Raw genomic sequence first — 26728 nt, 5'->3', positions numbered from 1 at the left:
TTCTTTCACCAGCTTCCTAACGTCCTCCATGAATACCCCCCCCCCCCCCGATTCCTCTTTGACTAGCCTAGCTACGCACGCCTTGCATAGTGGCCTCTGGTACGTAGCTGGCAGTCTTGTCCCGCACTCCACGCATTGTTTTATTCTGGGGGGGGGGGGGGGGGGGGGGGGGGCGGCGTCTTTTTTATCCCCCTGACAAAAAAAAAAGCATTTTTGCGGGTAAATATGCAACTTTCCATACACAATACACTGGATTTTGCATTTGTGTTTTTGCCGCACTGGCTACTTATGGCCGCTGTGGCTGAGGTTTTAGTTGTCTCTGGGGCTGGAGCACTCATTACTATACCGATGCTGCAGACACCCTGCAACCTGTAGTGCTGGTCCACCTTCTGGCTTCTCTTAGGTTCCTTATTTTGAATTTTCGCGCTCCTGCGCTAAGCCCCGCCCCTCCGTGCGTCTCCTGATGCGAGCAGGATGACGTCACCACGCTGGACACGTGTCGCGACGCCCCGTCCCCCGCCGTCAAAGGGCTTCCTGGAGCGCCGCGCTGTGACTATACGAGGAGGAGGAGGGGGACTGAGGCTCCCGCTTTGTGCCCCCCATGGGCCGCCGCGGGAGGAACCTGGCCCAGGGGCTACCACCCCATGTGGCGTCCCGGGAGTAGTCTGGCTGGGAAGGGAGGACAGGCTGACCCACTGCCCTCCGATCCGCCCGTGAGTATGCTTTGGCTGGCTTCTCCAGAGATCCTGCCTCCTGGCAGGACAGGAAGACACTGAGGAAAGTGGGGAAGGGTGTGGGGGGGGGGGGGTCTTTTAACCTCTCAGTATGTTCCTGTCCTATCAGGAGGAGGCAATCTCAATTGGTGCTGTCGTGGAGACGACTGGGGAAATCTCCCTTTCAACTCCAAACAATTAGAACGCTTAGTTTACTCCCACATTATAAGCCATCAGAAAACGCTGTACTTGACCCCTTACAGTCTGGCTTCCGCCCTCTACACTCGACAGAAAACTCCCTGACTAAAGTGTTAAATGACTTGACAGCCAACTCAAGGAGTGACTACTCCCTACTGATCCTCCTAGATCTCTCCGCAGCATTTGACACTGTTGCCCACAAACTCCTCAAAATGCTTTGCTCCATTGGACTCAAGAACACTGCTCTCTCCTGGTATTCCTCCTAGCTATCTAACCGATCCTTTAGGGTCTCGTTTGCTGGCTCTACCTCCCCCTCACCTCTTCCCGTTGCTGTTGGGGGTCCCCCAGGGCTTGGTCCTCAGCCTCCTCCTAGTCTCCATCTACACAGCCCCCATTGGACAAACTATCAGGAGATGTGGCTTTCAGTACCATCTCTATGCTTACAACACCCAGTTATACACCTCTTCCCGGGACATCACAGCAACATTCCTCCAGACCACCACCGACTGTCTGTCCGCTGTCTCTAACACTATGTCCTCTCTCTCTACCCAAAACTGAACCTCTCAAAAAACTGACCTACTGTTTTTTCTGCTCTCTACTAACAGACCTCATCCTGACATCTCCATCTCAGTGTGTGGCACCACCATAACTCCCAGATAGCACGCCTGCTGTCTTGGAGTTACATTCAAACCCGATCTCTCTCCTCTACCCCCTATATCCAATCTCTCATCCAAATGCGTTCTTAAAGTGCAGGTAACATCGCAAGAATCTGCCCTTTCTCACAGTGGACACGCTAAAACCGCTCACTGTTGTCCTCGTCCACTCTCGGCTCAATTATTCAACTTACTGCTGATCACTCCAATTCATCCTGAATGCGGCAGCCAGGCTCATTTTCCTGTCCAGCAGCTACTCGAACGCCTCTGCCATGTGCCAGTCACTGCATTGGTTGCTCGTTAAATATAGACTTCAATTCAAACTCACTACCTTCATCCATAAAGCCCTCCATAGCACCGCGCTGTCCTATATTGCCTCCCTTATCTCTATCAACCAGCTCACCCCCTCCGCTTTGCTAATGAAATCAGACTGAGTGCCTCTTTAGGTCGAACCTCTCATTCCCGCCTCCAAGACTTCTCCAGAGCAGCACCAGTCCTCTGGAACGCATTACCCAAAACTAGCTGGGTAATCCCTGACACAAAACTTCAGGCATGCTCTAAAAAATGCATCTCTTCAGGGAGGCATACCATATCCCCTAAACCAAACCCCTCTGTACGCCGCCTGATAACATGCTCCCTGTCCTACTGACTGCACTCCCTGCTAGCAATCAACCGCCCCCTGCAGTCACCACATGGCTTAAGTCCGATCATTGTCTATGATGTAAACCATGTAACAGTGGTTTTTAGATCTTAGTTTTTTGTATCTGTTCTCCCCTGTTTTGTAAGCGCTGTGGAATATGCTGGCACTATATAAAGATTATTACTACTACAAATGGAGAGCAGTGTCCATTTTGGTCACTCCAGTTTCAAGCTGGGTTCCAGAGGAAGCCAGATGCAAATTGGACTAGCTACAAAGAAAAAAGGATAGGTAGACGTGTTCTGCTTATCCAAGGTGAACATCTGCCATCCTAGTGAGGGGCGAGTACAGGAAGGTAGACTGTATTTACCCCTTACTACCTCACTGTACAGGCTTAAACCAGGGATTTGCTTAATGAACTATTGGGCAGTTATGGAACATGAGCCAGGTACTAGACTAAAACATCTGCAGGACAATATGAAGTGGTCACTATTGACAGTGGCAGCTAAACACAGCTTGAATGCGCTCAATGCCCCCCTTTCCCCTCGGAACAAAATCAGCAGAGTGCCATGTAAGTATAGGTCTGTTTCTCCATTCTATTTTTATAACAGTTTGGAAATTGATACATAGTTGGATACAATCAATACAAAAGGATTCCCCAGGCATGTTGTAATGTTGCATATGTACGTCCCAAAGTCCATAGCTCATGTGTATCTTTCAAATGTATATGCTTTATCAAAAAATAAATCAGCAATACAATCAGAATATACACCTAGTTGCCAATATTGTCCGTGCTTTTCAAATGCTGGTGGAGGCAGTGAAAGCTGGAAAGAGTGTGAATCAGGCTTCATATACTGTATTTCACAGACAGCACATGTACATATTATAGCCTATTAGGCCATTCACATGTGCAAGTTTTCACATGGTCAGATGGAAAAAGGGGAAATAAAAATGTAGAGGAAAAAAAAAAATTATAGCTTGTCCTGTATAACAGATGAGTAGAACAAGCCACTGTCCTCCCGCCCATCAAAAAGCACGGATGAGACTATACAATGTGTCAGATGCTTTCCATCAATCAGCTCTCCAGAGTGCCCATGCCTAAATATTATTTACCATATACTTGGGTTTAAGTAAAACACGTGTGCTTACATTTTTCATTTTATATATAAAAATACTTAGTCAATGCATAAAAAGGTGTAGAAACTAGTATTCCTTACTCATGCTGATGCTGTATTTACACAGGCAAAAAGGTTCGGTCATCACTCTTAAACAGGTAGGATAAGCTAGGCAAGGGCTCCCTGTAACCAGCCATTCCTAGTCTTACTCCGGATATGTAAACTACGGAGAGTTTGGAAGGAACCACAGACTTCTAGAATGTTATTCTTCCAGTCTACAAGGGCCAATAGCAGTTACTGAAATTTGGTACCACCTAAAGTTTAATGTATTTCCTGTGGTGTATTACTAAATCAACATAAGCAGAAACCAAAACTTAGGATTCACTTAATGTGCCATTACTCATCCTGTACCAACCCCTTCCCTCAAAATAAGCAATCTATTTGCAGCAAGACATTTTTACACTTACCTTACCGTTTAGAGGAAAGTTACTTGTTTATGCTTGCAAGCACCCAAAATTTAAAAAAAAAACAACACTTTCAAAAAGTAGCAACAGTCCAGTAAAATGCTAAAGTGGAGTTCCTGTAGAAACTTGACGAGTCACAACACTTATCCAACATGAAGGCCCTTCAAAGCCCCAAGAGCCCAACTATTACACGTACACAAAAACAAGAAGGTAAATTTCAAACTACTCATTTATTTCTTAAAATTTGTATGTGACTAATAATTTACAGATGTAATGCCAGCAAATGCTTACCAGAATCGTAGCAGTCAATAATATCAGGCGCACACAGGACAAGTCAATTTGAGATTATCACATGAACTCTAAGTAGTGTAGCTCACAAAGAACAGTATAGATATGTTGTGATATCTAGTTATTTCAGTGGCTTAGATATGCAAATCCCTGTGTTACGGCTAGCCGTCTGCATTTCTTCCTTCATGGTTCCGAAAAAGTATCAAAGTCCAGATATATTATTATAGTATATTAAAGTTCTTCTTTGAAAAACCCAAGCTTTGCACGAGACATCTCCTTCCTCAACTGCATAATTTCCCAGAACATCTGATCAGCTATAAGAAAAAACAAAAAACACATTCATACATACAGAAATACATGTTGTATATCAAAAATAATAATCTAATCTACAATTTTATTATTAGTGACCACTCAATCTATGTCCATATTTGTAGACTGACTGTAGCTTTTAAAAGGAATGTGTCACAATGACATGGCAAACTGCAGGCAGCATGTTATAGAGCAGAAGCAGAGCAGACTGATGTGCATATCTGTAGGAAAAAGTTCAGGAGAAGACGACCTTAATTCATTTAACCCTCTTAGGGGCACGGCCAGAAAATCTCCGGGGCTTGCTGCACTGAAATGTGCCGAGGACTACCTAAACCTGCCACTGAAGGGGTGAAAAGGGGCACTAACTTTTCAGACAACTTCTGTTCATCTACTAAGCTTTTATTCGTCTCATCATTTCTGTAATATACTTCCATTAAAAAGTTTGTTGCCTTATATCTGCAAATCACGTTTGAAGTGGCTGCCACTAGGGGCCTCCCTACCAGCTTGTCTGCAATTGACCCTGTCATTAAGTACGGAGCTTCTACACTAAGAAGGACACCGGGATGGTTCCATAGCAACAGGGGAGGAACCATATTCACAGACAGCTACCCTGCACTCAGACCGACCACAGGTTGACAGATCAGCAGACTCTGGGATAAGGATCTCCACAATTTCTGCCTCTCTTGCTGTGACAGCATGCAAATGTGTGTTGCACACATTATAGTGGGTTTTCTAACCATTTGTCTAGAAGGTCTCTAAAAGCTTGGATCATCCCGGGGCAGAAGAGAGGTTGGCATTCAGATACTGCCCCCCTGCAGACTGAACAAAAGATTGTGCAATGCAGCATGGGAAGGGCAGGGAAGTACAGGACAGTGAACTACTGGCTTGCTAGACACTCCTTCCTTGAAAGTGGATTGCAAACAGCAGAAAAATGGGGAAGACCATCTCAGAAATTACAGGCTTAAAACGGTATAAACAAATGAGAGGGTAAGTAGAAACTGGTACATTTTTGGAAAATCTGCTAAAAATTCAGGTATGCTTTAAATCCATACTCCATCTGGGCTTAGGAGTGTGCCTGAAGATTGGACACTAGGAGACTTCTGAAGGTGTCTGGTGGTGTCTGGCACCAAGACATTAACAGGACATATTTTAAAAGAGCAACTACTTTTGTCAAAGTTTTGAAATAGAAGTTTTGATCAGTAGGGGTACTGCTGATACTCCCGCTGAGTGATGGAATGAGGGTCTGCAGTGCTCACCCAAACACTGTGCCCCCTCAGCTGTCTTTGCTGCTCTTCCCGACAGCTGAAGACTGCCTCATAGAAGTTATGAGGCAGTCTTTAGCTGCGGGGAGAAGCCAAAAATCAGTGAAGACAGCTGAAAGGGCAGTATTTGAGGGAGTGCAGCAGGGGTCTCAACAGAGAAACTCCCACAGATCCAGAAAAGTTTTCACATGTCAGAGAGAAGTGTCAAAAGTTTAATAAAAGTGAAGTTACTCTTTTATAGGAGTGTCCCACAATCTGAGGTTTCTTCAGAGGTCTGTACCCCCTCATAACTACGAAACAGAGAAACTCGCCCTAACAAACTTATGTAGTTTTCTTCTCTTCTATCTCCCTTTAGTTCCCGTTTAATTTTCTGCCTCCATAGAGAAAACTGTATTGTCCAGCATCCCAGTACGTGACTACACTTTCCTTGTGGGAAAACTGCATTTCCCAGTAGCCTTGTGTCTCCTCCCAGACAATTACACAGCCGTTTTCATACCAATGACGTGAACTGAGTACAGAGAGCATCATGCAAATGCACATTCTTGCCGTGAGAAAAAAAAAAAAAAGAAGAAAAGAACTACTAGAGAATATATTACCAATAGTTATAAAGGTATAACACAAATGTTTTGCATACAATATTTTTGGCCATGTTTAGCATTCCAGGAATACCCCTTTAAGTCCTGTAAATTGTGAGGCGTGACCTCAAAAGGATCAGACTTGTTTTTCCAGCATATCGCATATATGTCGATTGGATTAAGATTTGGGGAATCTGAAGGCTAAGCCATCCCCTTTAATTCATCATGCTACTCAGACCATTCCTGAACAGTTTTTATCATAGTCATGAAAGGGTATATCTGGTCTGCATCAATATTTAGGTAGCTGGTACCATGGCTCAGGGTTTTCCAGCAGAGCATTGCCTCCTCTGGCTTGTCTTTTTCACATTGTGCACAGAGTACAGGGACCATAATGAGCACCCTGACCAGTCTGCAGCTATGCAGTAACATTTGTTTTGACACGTTTATCATCACCAAAATTATTTTTTAAGCAATTTGCGCTACAGTAGCTCTTCTCTTGGATTGGACCAGACAAACTAGCTTTCACTCCCTGCATGCATCAAGTCTTGGGTTCCAGTTGACTGGTTACCCTTCCTTGGACCACTTTTACTACTAACCACTGGATGTTGGAGAGTCTCAAGACGTGCCATAGAGAAGCTATAATCAAGTCATCTAGCTTTCATTATTTGGCCCTTCTCAAAAGTTGTTCAGATCCTTACACTTGCCTATTTTTCCTGCTTCCAACACCTCAACTTCAAGAACTCATTAACTTAGCGCCAATTAAATATATTCCACCTTTCAGCTTTCGTTCTACAAACCAGGAAATATGGCTTCTGGTACAATACATAACATGATTCACAATAGTTTGGTCTTATAAGCAATCCTACAATATTTGCTCACCATCCTGCTGTTTTACGAGTCCTTGATGAATGTACCTAATATATGTGAAGAAATTACATACAGAGGTAATCTGCAAAACAAAAGTAAAATGCATTAGTATACATATACATTAAGGGGCGTAAAACAAGCATTCTCATCCTACTCACCCTATATCTACAGCATGGAGAAATATAGTAATAATTGCTGGAGTCTCCAAGTTTGATTCTGTGCTTACATGACTTTGTTTGACCACTCAGAGCGCATTTTCTAAAAGACAAATAGTAATACATTAGTAACAATAAAACATGTTTTAGACAATTACAATAAATGTTTAAAAGCAGAATTCCTCACGTTTGAAGTTACTTTTATCCAACAACAAAAAAATCATCTAAAAGTGGTCAGTCATCCCATTACAGAAACTTTATAGAACAGAGGAACCGCTTTATAGCACTTCTACTGTAAATAAATGTGCTTCTTACATCAAAATAGCTTAACAGAACCCTATAAGCGTAATCACTTTGCAAACAGTCTATAGAAACACAAAATAACGTGAAAACATTCTATTAACGATTTACCTGCAACTTCTCTCATATAAATGAAATACAAATAATCTATATTAGATACCTATATAAGCAACCTACAGGCATAGGAATAACTTTGGTAATATACAGCAGGGCTGTAATATACATATCAAAGACAGCTTGTCGGTAGAAACAAGTCTTCTGTGCTATGTGATGTCCTGTCTATAAAGGAAATAAAGCATATATTTTGTACGTAGAGCTGACACTATCGTGTTGGATGTCTACAATTGCCGTTCTAATACTCCGTACATATATGCATGCATGATCCTGGATTTTCCCGTTATAGAGGAGGGGAGCTGATCATTTCTTTTCTTTTCACATTATTCCTTTTTTTGCTTTACTTACTTTGGTCCTCCACATTCAACAGCCGAGGCTTTCACAAATCGAACTGGCTGAAGACCCGCAGGTTCAATACTCAAAGTATTATTTTCAACAGCTTCAAGAACAGCTGCTGCCAGCTACAAGATGAAAATAGCATTAAGCCCCATTAGCAACATCTAATCAATACCATTCTCTATTTAGTTACTCAGAAAAGGTGCACCAGAGTGCAAGAGATTTTTATAGTTGGCTTCGATTTTTAAAGGCTATGGACACTTTTTTTAATGTATAGTTTTTACATGAAAAGCTTTTTTTTATTTTTTTTATTTTTTAATTGGATGTTAAGATTTCTCAAACATTTATTTATATGCCTGCGCTGTACTCCATCCATTACATAGCAAGCTGGAGGACTAAAATCTGTGCAGAATCAGACTCCGAAACTAGTGAGAGGAAAGAGGCAGAGGATCTATTACATGCAGGTTAAATCAGGTGGGGTAGGTCATATCATGGGGTTTGAGGGGAAAGGAATTGGACTGGGTCGTATTATTTAGCCAATTAGAAGGTCATTACACTTCCTAACTACAAAGTGCAGTGGTCTCTTCCCCTCGTTTGTCAGAGTTCAAACCTGCAAAAATCTTAGCCCACCCACATGCAGTGTATTGGAGCAGAATGATAAGTGTAGAAAACTGTACATTTTAAAAACCATCCAATATGAAAAACAATTTTATATAAAAACTAGCTGATATACCCGGCTTCGCCCGAGTTAATTTGGTACTGGTGTTTATCTGGTGTGCACACGGAAATCTTATGAAGTCGTGGTTACTTTAGAGATACCGGAAAAACATATGTTCACCATTTTGCATAGTTCCCTGCGTTACCCAGGAAACACCACAGGGAGCTAACCATGCGACGTTTCCTTTATATAAAATGACATCAGGAAGTGAGAGAATTAGATTCCATACGTAAAATTTGGACACTAATTCTTTTGCGCATAGAATTGAATAATCGAGTTGAGACCCATTAGCTTTTCCTATTTATGACATAATCAATGCTCCTGCCAAATTTCACGTTTCTATGACACCGGAAAGTGAGAAAATTACATTCCGTACGTAAAATTTGGATGCTAATTCTTTTGCGCATAGAATTGAATAATTGAGTTGGGGCCCATTAGCTTTTACTATTTATGACATAATCAATGCTTGTGCCAAATTTCACGTTTCTATGACACTGGAAAGTGAGAAAAATACATTCCGTACGTAAAATTTGGACGCTAATTCTTTTGCGCTTAGAATTGAATAATCGAATTGGGACCCATTAGCTCTTCCTATTTATGACAATCAATGCCCGTGCCAAATTTTAAGTTTCTATGACATTGGGAAGTGATTTAGATGCCAATTCTTTTGCGCTAGAATTGAATAATCGAGTTGGGACCCAATTACTTTTCCTATTTTGGAGATAATCTATGCTTGTGCCAAATTTAATGTTTCTACGACATCAGGAAGTTGGAGAACTTTTGGCGAGTGAGTCAGTCAGGGCTTTCGTCTAATATATATATATATATATATATATATATATATATATATATATATATATATATATATATATATATATATATATATATATATATATATATACACATATATACATATAATATATACATATACATATATATATATACACACATACATACATACATACATACATATACCCAAAAAGTCAGTGAAAGCGTTGATAACCTTTAGGGCTTATTCAGACGGCCGTGTATCGGCTGCGTTTTCATGCCGGGCCGATATACAGTGTCCTTGTCTGAGGGGGAGTGGGGTGGGGGGTGGAAGAGCCAGGAGCAGGAACTGAGCTTAGCTCTGCCCCGGTCAGTATTGCAAATAGTGACAAGGGGCGGGAGCTCAGTTCCTGCTTCTGGCTCTTCCACCCCCCCCCCCCCTCAGTGCAGACAAGGACACCGTATATCGGCCCGTCGTGAAAACCCAGCCGATATACGGTCGTCTGAATTAGCCCTTAAGCTGAGCACAGATTTGCCAAATATCCAACAATTAATGGACAATTCATTAAACACTGCATCTGTGGTGACAATTTTTCCGACTACAAGAAAGTTATTTCAATGGATGTAAACTAACGGAACAGTTTAAATGTTATCTTCTGCCATTAGTGTTTAACAGTTATCCCATTGAGAAGTTCCTATATAGGGCATTCTGAATATTAAAGTGTAACTTCAATGAAGCATGATCATCTTGTTTGGAGGCAACCTGAAAATAGGAGCTTTACAAGGGCAACTACTGGCACTGTATGGTTGCCACAGATACAGCTCAGTCCTGTATCATTGTACAAAGCACTTTATAGCAATTTTTTTTAACTTCATTCAAGATTTTCCTAGTAAACCAATAGTAAAGTAGAAAGTACAAAAAAAAAAAAACGGGAATTTTTCTTACCGATAATTCCCTTTCTTGAAGGCATCATGACAGCATACATCTGGAGGTTGCTCACCTGCTGACCTGATGGGACAGGAAAAGGCAGAGCATAAAAGAAACCTCCCCTCCACCAAACACCAGTGCGTTCCCAATAACCACAGTGACAGAATACTTAACCAGAAGGTGTGTTTTTATTGACATCACACACCTCAGACAAAAAAACATAAGCATACACATTACCTCATGTGTTGGACAAAACAAGGGTAACCATGTCGGTAGGGGGGGAAAAAGCCTGTATGCTGTCATGATGCCTTCAAGAAAGGGAATTATCGGTAAGAAAAATTCCCGTTTTCCCTTCGACATCATGACAGCATACACCTGGAGGAATACCAAATAACTGGCATGGGCTTTTTTAGGGAGGGATTACCGCTTGGAGCACCTTCCTACCGAAGGTTGCGTCCTGACTACATTTAAAGTCCAGCCTGTAGTGTTTAATAAAAGTATGGCCAGAAGTCCACGTGGCTGCGTTACAAATCTGCTCGATTGACGCGTGCGCTCTTTCTGAAGATGTCACCGCTCTCGTCGAGTGGGCCTTCAATCCATCTGGAGGAGGGATGCCCTTGGCCTTGTAAGCCTCCTGGACAGCTCTCCTGAGCCACCGGGCGATCACATCCTTAGAAGCGGCCCTTCCTTTGGCCTGCCCCTGAAATTGAATGAAAAGTTTATCAGTCTTTCTGAAACTTTCCGTTGCCTCAAGGTACGCTAGTACAGCTCTTTTGACATCTAGATTATGGAGCTTCTGCTCCTTTTCGTTTTTGAAATCTTGGCAGAAGGCTGGAATGACTATTGGCTGGCCTCTGTGGAAATCTGACAAGACTTTAGGCTGAAAGGACGGGTCTAAAGAAAATACTATTTTGTCTGGGTGAATAGTCATATATGGGGCCCTTCGTGAGAGGGCCTGGATTTCACCCACGCGTCTAGCCGACGTGACTGCCACAAGGAGGGCTACCTTATACGTCAGCAAGGCGATGGATAGATCTCTAATAGGTTCAAATAGGGGATCGCAGAAGGCCTGAAGGACTATGGTCAGATCCCAGGGGGGTGCCGTAAGCCTTGTAAATGGATGCAATCTACTTGCCCCTCTAAGAAATCTCCTAATCCACCTGTGCTCCGCAAGCGCGAGATCAAAGAATGCCCCCAAAGCCGCGACTTGGACTTTGAGGGTATTCGGACTCAACCCTTTATCCAGGCCCGCCTGGAGAAAATCTAGGATTTTACGGATGTCTGGCTGATCTAACTGCTGGATGTCCTGGCCCATCCACTCTGAGAATTTTTTCCAGACTTTGGAATAGATCTTTTTTTGTCGAGGGTTTAAGGCTCTCACTAATAGTGGAAATTACGTTAGGAGAAAGACCCTTCCCCAAGAATTTTACCCGTTCAAGATCCAGGCCGTAAGCCTGAACTTGTGAACCTCCAGGTAAAGAAGAGGGCCCTGCAGCAATAGGTCCGGTCTTGGTGGAAGGTGGAAAGGCTCTCCTACTGACAGAGATCTCAGGAGGGGAAACCAAGGTCTTTTGGGCCAATAAGGTGCTACCAGAATTACTGACAGGCTTGACCGCAGTAATTTCCTTAGTAGGAGCGGAATTAATGGTAAAGGGAGAAAAGTGTACGCCAAGTCCCAAACCCAGGGGTGAGAGAGAGCGTTCGTGCCCAAGGCCTGTTTCTCCGCGCCTCGGGAAAAGAAAAGCCAGCACTTGGTATTTGCGTTTGACGCAAATAGGTCTATTTCTGGTACCCCCCATTTCGTCACAAGCAGGCTGAACACCTCGGGATGGAGTTCCCACTCTCCTGGGTCCACTTTCTTCCTGCTTAGAAAGTCCGTAGCTGAATTCTCGGCTCCTTTTATGTGAAAGGCCGACAGTGACTTGGTTGTGAGTTCCGCCCACTGAAGGATCCTTCCCGCCAACTGCTGCAGTAGAGGATTCCTGGTGGTACCCTGGTGGCGAATGAGTGACACTGTCGTCATATTATCTGAAAAGATCCTCACATGCTTCATCCCTAAGAGCGATTGCAGGCTACGTAGGGATTTCCACACCGCATTAAGTTCTCTAAAGTTAGACGAACCAGATCTCTCATGAGCGTCCCAAGTACCCTGTATATGACCGCCTTCAAAGTGGGCCCCCCCACCCTTTGGCGCTGGCATCTGTTGTGATTATTATTGCAGGGTCCAAGTTCCATTCGGATGACCGTGAAAGGTTGTCCGATGACAACCACCAGCGGAGTGAAGATCTGGCTTTAGCAGAAATAGAGATTGTCTGGTCGAGGACTGTTACTTGTCCCAATTCTGAAGGATTAGTGACTGGAGACCGCGACTATGAAACTGGGCCCAGGGAACCACCCAATACACGAAGTCATTAGCCCCAGGATCCGCATTGCATCTCTTACTGTTACTCTAGATTTTTTATAGAGAGTGGAACATTCCTCTAAAATAAGCTGTTTCCTTAGAGGAGGAAGGGACGAATTTTGGAGACTGGAATCCAGAATGACTCCCAGGAATTTTTTCCTGGTTTCTGGTTCCATATTGGATTTTAGATCATTAATAATCCAACCCAGGTCCTTAAACAGTTGAAGCGTGGAACCCAAGTGTGACCTCAGAATAGTCGGGGAATCTGCCACCAACAGGAAGTCGCCCAAGTAGGGGACGATAATAATCCCACGATTGCGCAAAAAGGCAAGCATTTCTATCACCACCTTGGAAAAAATCCGCGGAGCAGAGGAAATTCCAAATGGGAGGCAAAAACTGAAAGTGACAGATTTCCCCTTCCATTCTCAGCGCAAACCTCAGGAACTTTTGCGAGTTGGCGTAAATAGGGAAGTGAAAGTAAGTATCCTTTAGGTCAATTGTAGCCATTACATTATCCCTGGCAATTAGGGGAGTTGCAGTGCTGATAGTCTCCATTTTAAATTTCCTATACTCAATGAATTTATTCAGTTCTTTGAGGTTAATTATTGTGCGGTGGGAGCCATCTGGTTTGGGAACCAGAAAAAGGGGGGGGAATAAAATCCCTTCCCCTGTTCCTTCTTGGGGACGGGGATAACCGCGCCAAGATCCAGCAGGTTCTGTACACCTCTCAACAGAGCCTGCTCTAGGGCTGGAGACTGGATTGAGGTTACAATAAATCTGTCAGGGGGGCGAGATTCTAGTTCGATCTTGTACCCCTCCGCCACCAGGTGTAGCACCCACTCGTTAGTCGTTATGTTACGCCAACTAGTGGCAAAACGAGCCAGTCTACCGCCCACCGGGCACGAAGATGCGGGCTGAGGGACAACAATAAGAGTCTTACCCCTTCCACCCTTCGGATAAGACCATCTTCCGGTCTTCCCTTTCCCAGCGTATGTAGACGAGGGACGTGGAGTGAAGGGTCTCTTGGGCGGTCTGATGGCTGGCAGTCCCTGGTTCTTGTCAGCTGCTTTTTCCAGCAGGCGATCCAGGTCCAGTCCAAAAATGCGTGCGCCCCGAAAGGGTAGGGTACACAGCTTGTTTTTGGATGTTAAGTCCCCCGACCACTCCTTTACCCAGACTGCCCTTCTGGCGGTGTTGGATAGGGCTGCCATGCGAGCTCCGAAGCGGACCGTTTCCATAGAGGCTTCCGCCAGAAACCCCGTTGCCATCTGTAGCAGAGGGATGCCGCTCACAAACTCTTCCCTGGAGGCTTTTTGGTCAATTAGGGACGCGAGCTGATCCAGCCAGACCGCCATGGAGCGAGCCACAGAAGTGGCCGCGATATTGGATTTTATAATAAGGCTGGACGTGGACCAGGCCTTACGCATGGTCATGTCCACTTTATTGTCCAAGGAGTCCTTTAAGTGGGACGTATCTTCAAATGGTAATCCAGACTTCCTGGACACCATAGCGATAGCCGCATCTACTTTCGGCATTTCGTCCAGAAACGCCACCTCGTCTCCCGCAAATAAAAGGCGCTCCTTGAACTCCCTAGGGATTAGCGGAGCCTGATCCACACAATCCCACTCGTTCAGGATTAGTTGTTTGAATGTGGCATTTACAGGAAACGAAGATTTCCGTTGTGGAAGCAATCCCGCAAACATATCGTCTTGCGCCGTGCGGGGTTGCTGCACATCTTCCTCCACCAGCATGGTTCTACGTACAGCTTTTAAAAGTTGATCCATGTCAGCGGTGGAAAAAAGGTACTTTTTCTCCTCCTGCAACACTTCCCCAAGACTATCAAACTCCAAATCTTCCGCCATGTCAGAGTCGGACTCTGACACAGCCGGAGCAGACCTTCGTGTAACCCCTGAGGGCCCAGGTTGGAGGTCCGAGAGGGAGGACTGAACTTCTTCCCGGACAACCGACCGAATTTCGGACATAAGGGAAGATTTTTCCTCCTGCAGAACAAACGGCACATAATGTTTTAGTGTAGGAGTCGTCGAGTTTGGCCAAGCACACTGGACACTTTTTACTCCTCCTCCTAGCCTCCCTAGGTTTTTGAGTATCCCTGTCCTGAAATGGCAAGGGAGAACTCTTAGTCAGGAAGTGTATGTAGTGCAGGTGTCTGTAGGTTGGCCCACTGGACCACTTACAGTTTGGAGATTCTCTGGGTCCTCTCTGGCTGACATCATGCGCTTGTGGGATCAACTCCTGTACTTAGGATCGATTCCCCAGCGTGAAGAAACACCAGCCGTCTTCCCTGGTGCAGAGGAGCTTTAAAAATTGAATCCGGCGCCAGCCGCGCTAAGCCACGGCCCTTTCACGCTAGGCCACGCCCCCTTGCAGAGCGTCTAACGTCACTGCGTCACTCCCGGAGCTCCGCCGAGGCCAAGCCCCCTTGAGGAATGCTGCTGCTCGGCCCTGGACCCAGAGATGGCAGCCGCCGCCTAAATGACGGCCGCAGTGGTGCCGGAAAGCCCATACTTGGACCCAGGCCCACGCAGTCCCCGGTTAGCTCCCAGATGAGGTACTTCCCACTGGGGCAACCGGGGCTGCCAGGAGAGATGCCGCCGCTCACCGGTAAGCCCTGGAACCTCCGGCATGGGACAGCATCGCTGGAGCTCTGCCGCTGCTGTCCTGAAGGGACAGGAAAAGCACTGGTGTTTGGTGGAGGGGAGGTTTCTTTTATGCTCTGCCTTTTCCTGTCCCATCAGGTCAGCAGGTGAGCAACCTCCAGATGTATGCTGTCATGATGTCGAAGGGAAATAATCCTACTGCAATATAAAAATGATTATTAGAAGATCTTTTATAGGAAGTCAGTCAACCTGAAGACATTTCATACCTCATTCTTTGGAAATGATAAACAGGGACAGATGTCCTCTTGATAGATCCTGTTCAAAAACTGACATGTTCTATCCATCAGTGGCTCTTCCTTCCATGCTTTGAATTCATTGTAAAGCGATAAGTCAGTCTGTAAATTTGAAAAACAAAAATTCGAAAAATCACACATCTGCACATAAATATTAGATAGGTGGAATATGCACTGGCATCATTATCAAGTCTACAAAAGCTTGCCAATTCTTAAAGCAATTCAGTTCTAACACAAACGAAAGCATTTTCTCTTGTTGCAGACCAAATCTTACCCATGCTGCACAGTCTGCCAGTCTCGCGACCAACTACTTCAGGGGTCTCTGTTTAACTGCTCACAGATGCATCGCTCGAGTATAAATGGTTGTGCTTACAATATTCAGTTGTAAGCACAATTACAAAAGTTACAGTTCTAAAAAGTAAAACCGTATCCAATACTGTAAAACCACAGTTAAACCTCTTTTGAAAATAAAGAGGAGCTGTCCACTTTCCCGATTGGTTTGTTTTAGTAAGTACTTACACTACCCAGATACTTCGGGAGTATCTTTTCTTTGATCTCTGCGTTGTCATTCCTCCTATTCCCCCTGGAAATGTAAAAGTAAAAACCGGGTGTTACCATGCCCCTTGTCAATGGGGATTTTTGCTCCCAACACACTGGCCTGTGTAGGGACACACCCAATTTCCAGGAGTAATAGAGGAGAGAAAAAAAAAAAAAAGCATAGTACTAAGAAAAGGTGCAGCAGCACAGTTATTTCACCAAGAATACGAGCATTAGCTAAAGCAGACACATTGCAGCAAAAGTGAAATGTTCACTTTATTCTCTGGATTACTTTGAGTACAGCAGTACCAAATTTATATAATTTTTTGGTTTAACTACTACTAAAAAAGTTCAATATTTTAAATTTCTTTTCACATGTTGCTGAGATGTAAATATTTAAGAGGCTGCAGTGCTCACTGAGGTGCAGAGGCCGCTTTAATCAGTGGGGATCGCATTTAGACCATCTAAAATACTTAAGTCAGCGCTGACCCTGGCATCTAAAGGATTAACACCTGATCTCAGCCAATGTGGCCGTCTGTCAAAGCCAGCTCCATACAAACCTGCACATTTCTAACATACATGCATGTTGCCAAGGGGTGAAAGTATAATAGCAGGGCATTACAAATAATGACTACTCCAAAAAAAAAAGTGATGTTAAAATTCATAAAACCAGGCAAAATTATTTTCATTACCTCTTTACATTTTTTCACAATTGGCTGCATTACAGTGAGGTCCAGCGTGCCACCTCCCATAGCACTGCTTGTGCTTTTGTTCCTTGCATGACCTTTCTTGAATGGAGTCTTCCCACCAGGCTGTAGCTCTTTTGTCGGAGAGGTTGGGGATGTGGATAGAAGAGCTTTAAGGGCTGCAACTTCTGCTTGCAACACATCAATCTATTAAAAATATCATTCTTCATCAAAAAACACAAAAACATGCTTAAAAAAAGTTATTAAAAAAAAATTCTATCAATTCCTAAGGGCTCTTTTACATGGGCTACATAATGTTGCTACAAAACGCATGTATGTGAAGCTCATAGTTTCCAATGGCTTCTTTCACACGAGAGGTTTTGTAGCCTTAAAAAAAACCAAAAAAAAAAACAAAACATAGGAAACCATGAGCTTCACATCCATGCGTTTCGTACTGATCGTGCGATTTTGTAAGCCGTGTAAAACAGGCCTAATACCCAGTGTATTTGTACCTAAACACCTAGATCGCTGGAATGATAAACTGCACATAGTATGGGTATAGCCATACTAAGATAATCTCCCACAACAGGAATACTCTGCTTACAGAGGAGACAAGAGGCTGCTGTGCCAGATCCTTTCATTTGCGGTTATAAGCCAAGTCAGTTGTGTTTTCCTGATGGACTTCAGAGCTTTGTAGTGTCTTGTTAAAAGTTATAGAATGTGTAACCTGGCCCTAAGGAAACATACATGGCACAAGATCCACGTTCCAATCTTACACTTCAACAAAAATATAACTGTAAACAAATCCAAATTAGCTTGAAGTACATAGATCATTGGCAAAGTGGATGTTTCAAATACAAGACCAAATAGGTGAAGTGAATGAAAGAATTTTACATGAACACGTACCTTTCCCTGCGCTTCCTTCAGCTGCTTCTCTGCTGTGGCCTGTTTTACATTTGCTTCACGAACCATTTTGTGTGCCTCCTGGAACAAATTTAAGAATGACAGATTTTATGTCCTCCATTTCTGATAGCAATCAAGGGTTTAAAAAAAAAAAAAAAAAAAAAAAATTTCTTCAAAATCCAGCTGGGCATGCTAAAAAAGATAAAATAGCCTATACTCACCCATCCCGAGTCCCTGCACCTCTCTTTTCCCTACAGGTGCCCTGTTTACAAGTTGCAGGGTCAAACTTTGACATCCCTGCAGCCTGTAAACACTTGGGTAGAATGGATATGGACTGGATGTGCAGGGAGCCGGGACAGTGGATTAAATGGGGAGTTTTATTATTTACCTTGGCAAGTTGGATTATGGAGAAAATGTTTTTTTTCCCCAAAAACTTCTTTAATAACAGTAAAATAAAAATCTAACAGTTTAGAAATTCAATCATGTATTACCAACACGAAACTACTAAATAATTTGAAATCTAACAAGTCCACAAATAAAACATTAGCAGAGTGCCATTTGGTAATCTAATTAGACATCAAAGCAATATAAAGCATCTTTAATTCTAACACTGCACCGAGAGCCTCGCACAGAAACGTCACTCACCCGGCCGCCGGCTCCGGGGCCGCCAGGCGCGGGCGAGTACGCGCTCGTCCCTGCAGGCTCTTGGGTCGGGTCCCGCGGCGAGAATTCTCGCCGCCGGATCCGGCCCGCTCGTCTGCAGGCGGCCTTAAAGGACTAAGGCCACTCTCTCACATGCGTTTTTTTACAGCAGTGTTTTGAACGCCACTGTAATCTCTGTAAACGCTCCCATTTCAATGGGTCCTCACAGACCTGCTTTTAGAAAATGCTGCCATTTTCGAGCACTTTCTGCTCTATTTTGGTGCTTTTTAACATACCTCATCACCCATCACAATGATCAGGTGTGTTAAAAAGCACTGTCGAACACAGTAACCCATGTTCCAAAAAGCCGATAAAAATTGTAGCTTTTTGACGCCGCCGTGTGCGAGAGTGGCCTGAGACTCAAACCCATATCCAGGTCCTCCTGTAGGAATGGCAGGGGACAGGGTGAAGGAAAGGGGGGAAAAAAAAAACAAACAAAAAAAACTCTGCATACTTCACACTAGTGAAAGAAATTTTTCCAAATGCGAGGGAGAGAGTATCATAGTCTACATCATGGTTTGCATGACAGTTTCTGCAAATCAACAGGCTCTCTTGACCGCAGCTACAACCTCCTTGCTGTTAAACGAAGTGAAGGCAAGTTCAAGGTGGAAGACTGTCCTAGTAAAATAAGATCTTCTCGAAGAGGTACGCGCCATGGAGAGTTGATTATAGCTGAGTACCATGCCCTGCAAGGCCAATCTGGGGCAATGAGTCACCGGAGGGCCTTTCATCTCGATCTTCTTCAGAAGTTATGGGTTTAGTGGAATTGGGGAAAGATATACAGGAACAGGAATTATGTCCATGAACTACTACACTAGCCACTGCTCGAGCTTGGGGGTCCTGAGACCTGGCCACAAAGACTGGCAGATTCCAATTTATTCTGGACGCTATGAGGTAGACATCCGGATGACCCCACCTTCGACAAAGTTCCTAAAAGACATTGGGATGTAGTTCCCATTCTCCCAGGTCAACTGTCTCTCTGCTAAGGAAGTCTGCTATCCAGTTTTCTACTCCCGGTATGTGGACTGCAGAGAGCACTGGAAGATGATCTTCAGCCTACATCAAGATCTTTGCCGCTTCCTCCATGACCTTGGTGCTGCAAGTCCCGCCTTCATGATTTATGTATACGACGGTCATCGCATTATCAGTTTGGACCAGAACTGTCAGTTGGAGTGCAAAGTGTTGAAGGGACAGAAGAATGGCCTGACGTTCCAACACATTTAATCTGTAGGTTGGTCTTCTTTTTGGCTTAAGTTCCTTGTGCCGAGAGATTCTTCAGAATACCTCTCCAGCTGGAAAGGCTGGGATTCATGGCGAGTACTTGCCATTGGAGAGTCAGAAAGGAATGTCTAAGATGGACCTGCAGGTACTCCAGTACAAAACAGGAAGCACTGAATGTGCACAGGTATACAGATCTGATCGAGAGAGGTCACAGAGAATGGTATACTGAAGAGGCCATGTGAGAAGTTAGCCAAAAGGAATCGCCTCGAAGGAAGAAACTATCAGCCCCATGAATAGTCACATGATTTGGAGTTTGCAAAGAATGTACATCTTTCTGAAGTAGTATTTTTAGTGTCAGCAATAGTACATGAGCTTGATTATTGTCGAAGCATAACCCCCCCAAAATATCCAACTGTTGAATCAGTCAGCAAGCTTATCTCACAGCTCAGTGCCCAGCCCTTCTCTCCTCCTTTAAAAGAGTATCAGCCACTCCTCCTCCTGGTCTTAAAATTCAACACTGACATAATCTACATATTTCCTACATTTCCCTACCTGAATAATCAGTTATTCCCCAGTATGACAATGCTGCCGCTTCTCCTTCACACCTATCCAACCACTGTGGAACTAATTTTCTCAACAGAACAGACTTTCGCCTACCAACCAAACTTAAAAAGAAACACTGATCTCAAAGTTGCAGCCCACAAATCTCAGCAGCATGTCAGTTGTGCACTACAAACCCTCAAAGCCATAAAGCCAACAACTTAGGCTGTGGACTGTGTCCCAGCAATTCAGTATAGTATGGCTGTATTATTTAACCCCCATAACAAAATCCGACATACATCTTTCCATTGCACCTCACTTAGAAACGTTTTTCAATACATTGCATGGTACCCTTGAAAAATTATAACTCGTCTGACAAAAAAAGTCTTTATACAGTTTTGTCAGCAAAACGTATGACATTTTGAGAGGAGGAGGAGGAGGAGGAGGAGGAGGAAAGCAAAGCAAGACACAAAATGACCTAATTCTTAATGTGTTTAAGTAGTATCTCATATGTGGGTACTAATACACTGACTCACAGTATACTTGGCAGATCTAGATTTACAATATTACTATAGTGTAACAAACGACTGGTTTAATCAGAAATGAATCGCAATATCAATTAAGAGAAGTTGGTATTTTACATAAACCTGTGTCTGCGATAATGAGCTCATAAATGGATTTAGAGCTTAAATACATTGAATTAATATGGAATAGGGGTAAATACCAATGTAGTAAACTCAAATGGTGTCCAAAAGCTATTTTCTGAATTAACCGTGTCAAGCAAGACAATTTCTTACACAGTAGATGCACCTACCTCAAAAAGACTGGCTGTAAGCTCCTCCAGTTCCTGCCCCAGTTGGTCCCGCACTTTGGAAAGTCTTTCACATTCTTCATCTTTCAGTTTAAGCTCCTGGGAGGAACAACAATTTGCAGTGAGGCTTTTGAATTCCACACATAGATTTGGCTATTTAACATCCATGAGTGCACACATTATGATCAGCCCCTTTAACCCCTTAATGACGCGGCCATTTTTCTTTTTCCATTTTCATTTTTTCCTCCCCCCTTTAAAAAAATCATAACTCCTTTATTTATCCATCCACGTCACTGTATGAGGGCTTGTTTTTTGCGGGATGAGTTGTATTTTTCAATGGTGCTATTTAAAGTACCATATAATGTACTGAAAAACTTTTAAAAAATTCTAAGTGGAGTAAAATGGAAAAAAAACGACATTTTGCCATCTTTTAGTACGTCTTGCTTCTACGGCGCACAAATGGCAACAAAAACGACATGATAACTTTATTCTATGGGTCAGTACGATTACTACGATGCCAAACTTGTTTAGGTTTTTTTTTACTATACTCCTCTTTTTTTTTTTAAAAGACATAAAATTTTTTTCAATTATTTTCTGTCGTCATTTTGTGCGCGCGATAACTTTTTTATTTTTCCGTCGACGTAGTTGAGCAAGGTCTCATTTTTTGCAGGATGTCCTGTAGTTTCTGATAGTACCATTTTGGAATACATATGACTTTTTGATCGCTTTTTATTGCGTTTTTTCTTGGAGACAGGGTAACTAAAAAAGTGCATTTCTGGCGTTCTTCATTTTTTGTTTCGGACGACGTTCACCGTGCGGGAAAAATTATGTGCTACTTTGATAGATCGGACTTTTACGGACGCGGCGATATCAAATACATATTTTTAATTTATTATTTAGATTTTTTAATAATAGATATGGCAAAAGGGGGGTGATTTAAACTTTTACAACTTTTTTTTTTTTTCAATTAAAAAAAAACTTTATTGATTCTTTTTTTTACTTTACTTTGAAGTCCCCCTGGGGGACTTTAAGATGCGATGCTTTGATCGCTCCTGCAGTATGACGTAATGCTATAGCATTACGTCATACTGCTTTTTGACAGGCAGCCTATGAAGCCACCCCACGGGGACGGCTTGATAGGCAGTCTGCTAAGGCAGCCCTGGGGCCTTTCATATTAGGCCCCCGGCTGCCATGATACGTGCATGGCTCCCCCGATCTCACCGCGGGGGGGCCGCGCGGGACCCCCGAACATCGTTCGGGGGATTTAAATGCCGCTGTCAGAATTGACAGCGGCGTTTAAATGGTTAATAGCCGCGATCGGCCGCTCGCGGCTATTGCCCGCGGGTGTCAGCTGTTATAAACAGCTGATGCCCGCACTGTATGAAGAGAGGTTGCCACGCAACCTCTCTTCATACATACCCCGACGCTCCATGACGTACCAGGTACGTCATTGGTCGCAGCTAACTTGGTCTTGAGGATGCAGGTTTGTTTGGTTTTGTTTTAGCTTAGAATCATAGAAGTGATGCTTACAGCACTTCATCAAGTATAACTTTGATTTTTCTACTTGTATTTATAAATGAGGGCTTGTTTTTGTGAAACTTGTATTATTGAATAGTACTATCCTAAGGTAATACATATTTTCGTTTAAAAAGCAAAAAAAGATGCTTTGGCTAAACAACTGTTTTTGAGATAGATGCTTATTGGATATTTACATATGGCATTCATGAGTGCCCTTTAACCATTATTCCTCTATGATTGTGCAGGGGGAGTTGATGGTAGGATAAGGGGAGCTTCGACTCAGTTTAACCCCTAGTGACCATACATCTAAGTGATCTAAATTGAGCTCCCTTTGGACAGCGGTTAATCACAAAATCCTCCCACAGGTGGTACGATGGGTACAGCTTTTGTGCCATGTCAAGACTATGCCATACATTTAAGGTACTGGTACCTAGCTGCAGGCATCCAGAATACAGCTTATAGCATCAAGGGGAAAATAAAAGAATAATGGACAACATAACATTTATTGCACTGCACAATCTAAACAATTTCAGATCACTAAAGTCCATGCAAACAAGTATTACTACTGTAAATTCACGCCAGAATTATTACTCTTTGAGCTTTAGCAAGTTCCTCTTTTAGTCGCTCATATCCTTTCTCTCGAACTTCTAGTACAGATGGGCTCCGTAAACGGGATAGGCTGTCGGTACTCCAGTTCAGGACATCATCTGTCCCATCCACTGCATCTGTTACTGCCCCCTGCAGAAATTCCCGCTCCGCTCGATTGCCGTCCTTTCTTCGTCCATGTTTGGGAGAACATGTCCGACATCCAGAGGTAGAACAAGATAATGTATCTATTAGGCTGGTGCTGTAAATATGAAAAAAATATACTTTAGTAAAGTGTACTGTGAGAAAAGGGCCACAAAGCATAAAGCACTAAAGGCCCTTTTACACGGGACGATATAGTTCAGGGTTGGTCAAAACTCGTGCTCCCGCGGGAGTCTGAGCGACAGTCGTCCTGTGTAAATGAACGCAGAGACTGAACTACTGAGTGATAGTTGTTCAGTCATTCAGTTACTGCATGCAGAAACCTGAAGACTAGCTGTTCAGTGTAAACAGCAGCGTCTCCGTTCTGAACGACTGCCGTTTACAGTGAATGCAGGCAGGCGAGGGGAGAGCGCTCCCCGGCTGACCAACCTCCATGCCGGCAGCACCTTCAGCGATGCTCGTTTCTGTGTACCAGTACAGGAGCGAGCATCACAAGGACGAGTGTCAGGCATCGTTTGTCCGGCAGCCTGTTCCGTGTAAAAGGGCCTTAAGTGGCCAAAAGCAACATTTTGTTTTTACAAAAATTACTGGGGGTAACTATGAACTGCTACTTTATGTAGAAAGAGAAAACCCCAGAGACATTGTTCTTACATTATCTTGGCATCATTTCAAGAGACCACTCATAAGTGATGAGAAAGCTGATTCTTCTCTGCTATAATAGATCACTTGTACCTAATAAATTAGTCAGTAATCTTGGATTGGAAATATTAAGAGCCCCATCTACAGGACACAGAATTGCCTGTCATCTTTTTTTTTTTAAGTAGTTGGGCCATTTTTTTAATAATAGGAAATGGCATAAGCAAGGGGTGGGTTTGGTTTCGCCAACCGCCAGCAATCAGCTCTTTGGATCGGGGTAAGTCGTGTCTGACCATATTCTTCCCCTTTACCAGTCAAAAGGAAAAACCCAGCACAGACTGGCCATTCAAATGAATGCATGGGCGATCTTGCACCTCCAGTGTTGGGGTTGCTCTAACAAGAATACAATTAAAGCCATATTCCAGTTACATGTAATAAATATGTATATAGTGAGAAGCTTTACAATTATCTAATATACTTTCTGCATTACTTCCACAGGTTTTCCAATATACCTGCAGAGTCATATGGAATGGGATATGTGAATAATGACAGTTCCTATTGAATGACTGCACATATCTTGTAAACCACGAGGAACTCCTACAGGAAGACTATTGGAAAATATATACCTATTCAGTATATAAAGGGGAGAGTTTCCTGAAACCAGAATACTGCTATAAGAGATTAAGAATAATCGTGCATGTCTCACCTTATCCCTGTAATGTCTCGACAGTTTACATGCCTTGGAGACGAATACACAGGCTGTGTTGGTAGGTCTGATGCATTTAATGTGTTTGGTTGAACAGGGGTTGAAGTGACACTTAAATGTCTGTAGATGACATTAGGTGAGGTAGTAGGTTCCTGAGGTTTTATGTCGATAACACCAACATCTGGAGTTGTGGGTGAAGCAAGATTCACTTCATGAAAGCCTTCAAGGGGGTCGCTAGCCATAGTAAACACATCATCCAAAAACCTGAGGGGGAAAAAAAAAAATGATGACACAAAACATCAATAGTTGCTTAAAATAGAAGAAAAAAAACAAAAAACTGAAAAAAAAAAACCACACACACACACACACACACACACACACACACACCTCTTACAGAGAGCACTAATGGTTTTTTCTCTACTGGCTGACATGGTACCAACGTGTGTGTGTAATTAATTATATATATATTTATATTATATTATACTATACATACATACACACATACACACGTTGGTACCATGTCAGCCAGTAGAGAAAAAACCATTAGTGCTCTCTGTAAGAGAAACAATTTTGTAAACGATGGCTTTTGATAGCTAACAAACCTTTTGGATTTGATGTGTATAGATATATAGTAGCACACAGCTGCCATAAGGGGGATGAAACTAAATGAAGTCCCCATAGCCCAGAATATACTAGCAGAAAAACATACAATAGTGCTGTTCACATGGGAATGAAAAGGAGAAAAAAAAAAAAAGTTTCCACTCCGTCAAGGGCTAAAGCTTACCTGCTTGCAAGTTTATCCCGATTAACTGTAATGCTCTTTACAGCAGCCAGTTAGTGGTGGGCAAATCTCACATCAACAATACATGCTCTTGAAATGGAAAAGTACCAACAGGCCCTTTTATTGTAGCTGAAAGAATGTGAATCCCACCAAATACATTTAAAATTCATTCTTATTTCTACAGGATGTCAAAAACTACTGTATAAAACGCAAACCGTATTTTGTACTAATGAAGGGGGTTTACTGGCAAGACTACTGATGACCAATCCTCAGGACAGGTCTTTAGTAGTCAGTTGCCAGAGATCGCTACACAGTTCTATCTGCAGCAAGTTCTATTTGTTGTGGAAATGTCATGGCTTGTCACTGTGGAATTTAATCATTGCAGAGGTGAAAATCTACATGCAGATTCTGGTACGGTTTAGCTCCACATACCCTTACAATCACAGAAACTGGGGTTAAATGTCTTTAAAAAGTCACAGAAATAGGCCACACTAAGTTATGGAGATTATATATAATATAGAAGTACTGTATATCTTCCTGAATCATTCGATCTCTGTAAATGCGATTTCTATGGATACTATTATACTGAGCCTCTTCATCGGATGGTAGAGTTGGAAGGGACCTCCAGAGTCATCTGCTCCAACCCTCTGTTCACTGCAGGATCACTAAATCATACCAAACAGATGTCTGTCAGCTCTGTTTGAACACTTCCACTGAAGGAGAACTCACCACCTTCTGTGGCAACCTGTTCCACTCATTGATCGCCCTCCCCATTTGCTGTTGATTTCTAAGCAAGAGGCCATGTGACTGAATTAGTTTATTGGGAAAAGGCAAATGAACATCATAACAATATTGGAAAGTTGACACTAATAAGATGTATTTTTCCATCTTTGCTGAGCATGGGATTCCACTGGCGAGCGGCTCCAACTCTTGATCACTTGAGGTTTACACTAATGAATCATCACTATTTTTGACGTGCATTTTATAGCCTCTAAAGTGGAAACCCCGTAAAAGCTTCTTTGAAGTGATATACACTGTTCACAGACTGCACTTTACATTTACGTGGTTTTATGTGACCAATGAATATTGATTGTAAACATGCATACCTTTTAAGTATTGTACACTTTTACTATCATTTTACGCTTGAAAAAAGGGAGCCGTAATGTTGCACCAAATGAATAAAAATGACATTTTCCCTAATATTTCAGGAGTGCTCAAAGTCTTTTGG

The 26728-nt window shown here is 43.0% G+C and overlaps 1 protein-coding gene across 1 annotated transcript in view; it reads right to left on the bottom strand.

Annotated features, from left to right (window-relative positions):
- Window positions 1–3991: 3991 nt before the first annotated feature.
- RAB3IP (RAB3A interacting protein) overlaps window positions 3992–26728 on the bottom strand; it is a 35740-nt gene continuing 13003 nt past the window's right edge. Inside the window, exons 2-11 of the mRNA XM_066591628.1 lie at window positions 24720–24983; window positions 23222–23477; window positions 21116–21211; window positions 17842–17919; window positions 16942–17142; window positions 15686–15814; window positions 7999–8111; window positions 7240–7339; window positions 7094–7163; window positions 3992–4382 (exon numbers count right to left, since the gene is read on the bottom strand). Coding sequence (XP_066447725.1) covers window positions 4300–4382; window positions 7094–7163; window positions 7240–7339; window positions 7999–8111; window positions 15686–15814; window positions 16942–17142; window positions 17842–17919; window positions 21116–21211; window positions 23222–23477; window positions 24720–24961 — 1368 coding nt within the window. The 5' untranslated portion in view covers window positions 24962–24983 and the 3' untranslated portion in view covers window positions 3992–4299. The remainder of the gene's footprint in view (window positions 4383–7093; window positions 7164–7239; window positions 7340–7998; window positions 8112–15685; window positions 15815–16941; window positions 17143–17841; window positions 17920–21115; window positions 21212–23221; window positions 23478–24719; window positions 24984–26728) is intronic.

Source organism: Eleutherodactylus coqui, chromosome 2, assembly GCF_035609145.1.
Source record: "Eleutherodactylus coqui strain aEleCoq1 chromosome 2, aEleCoq1.hap1, whole genome shotgun sequence".
NCBI classification, from domain to species: Eukaryota; Metazoa; Chordata; class Amphibia; order Anura; family Eleutherodactylidae; genus Eleutherodactylus; species Eleutherodactylus coqui.
Note: the sequence above shows the minus strand (reverse complement) of the source record. Positions and strands in the feature narration are given on the sequence as shown.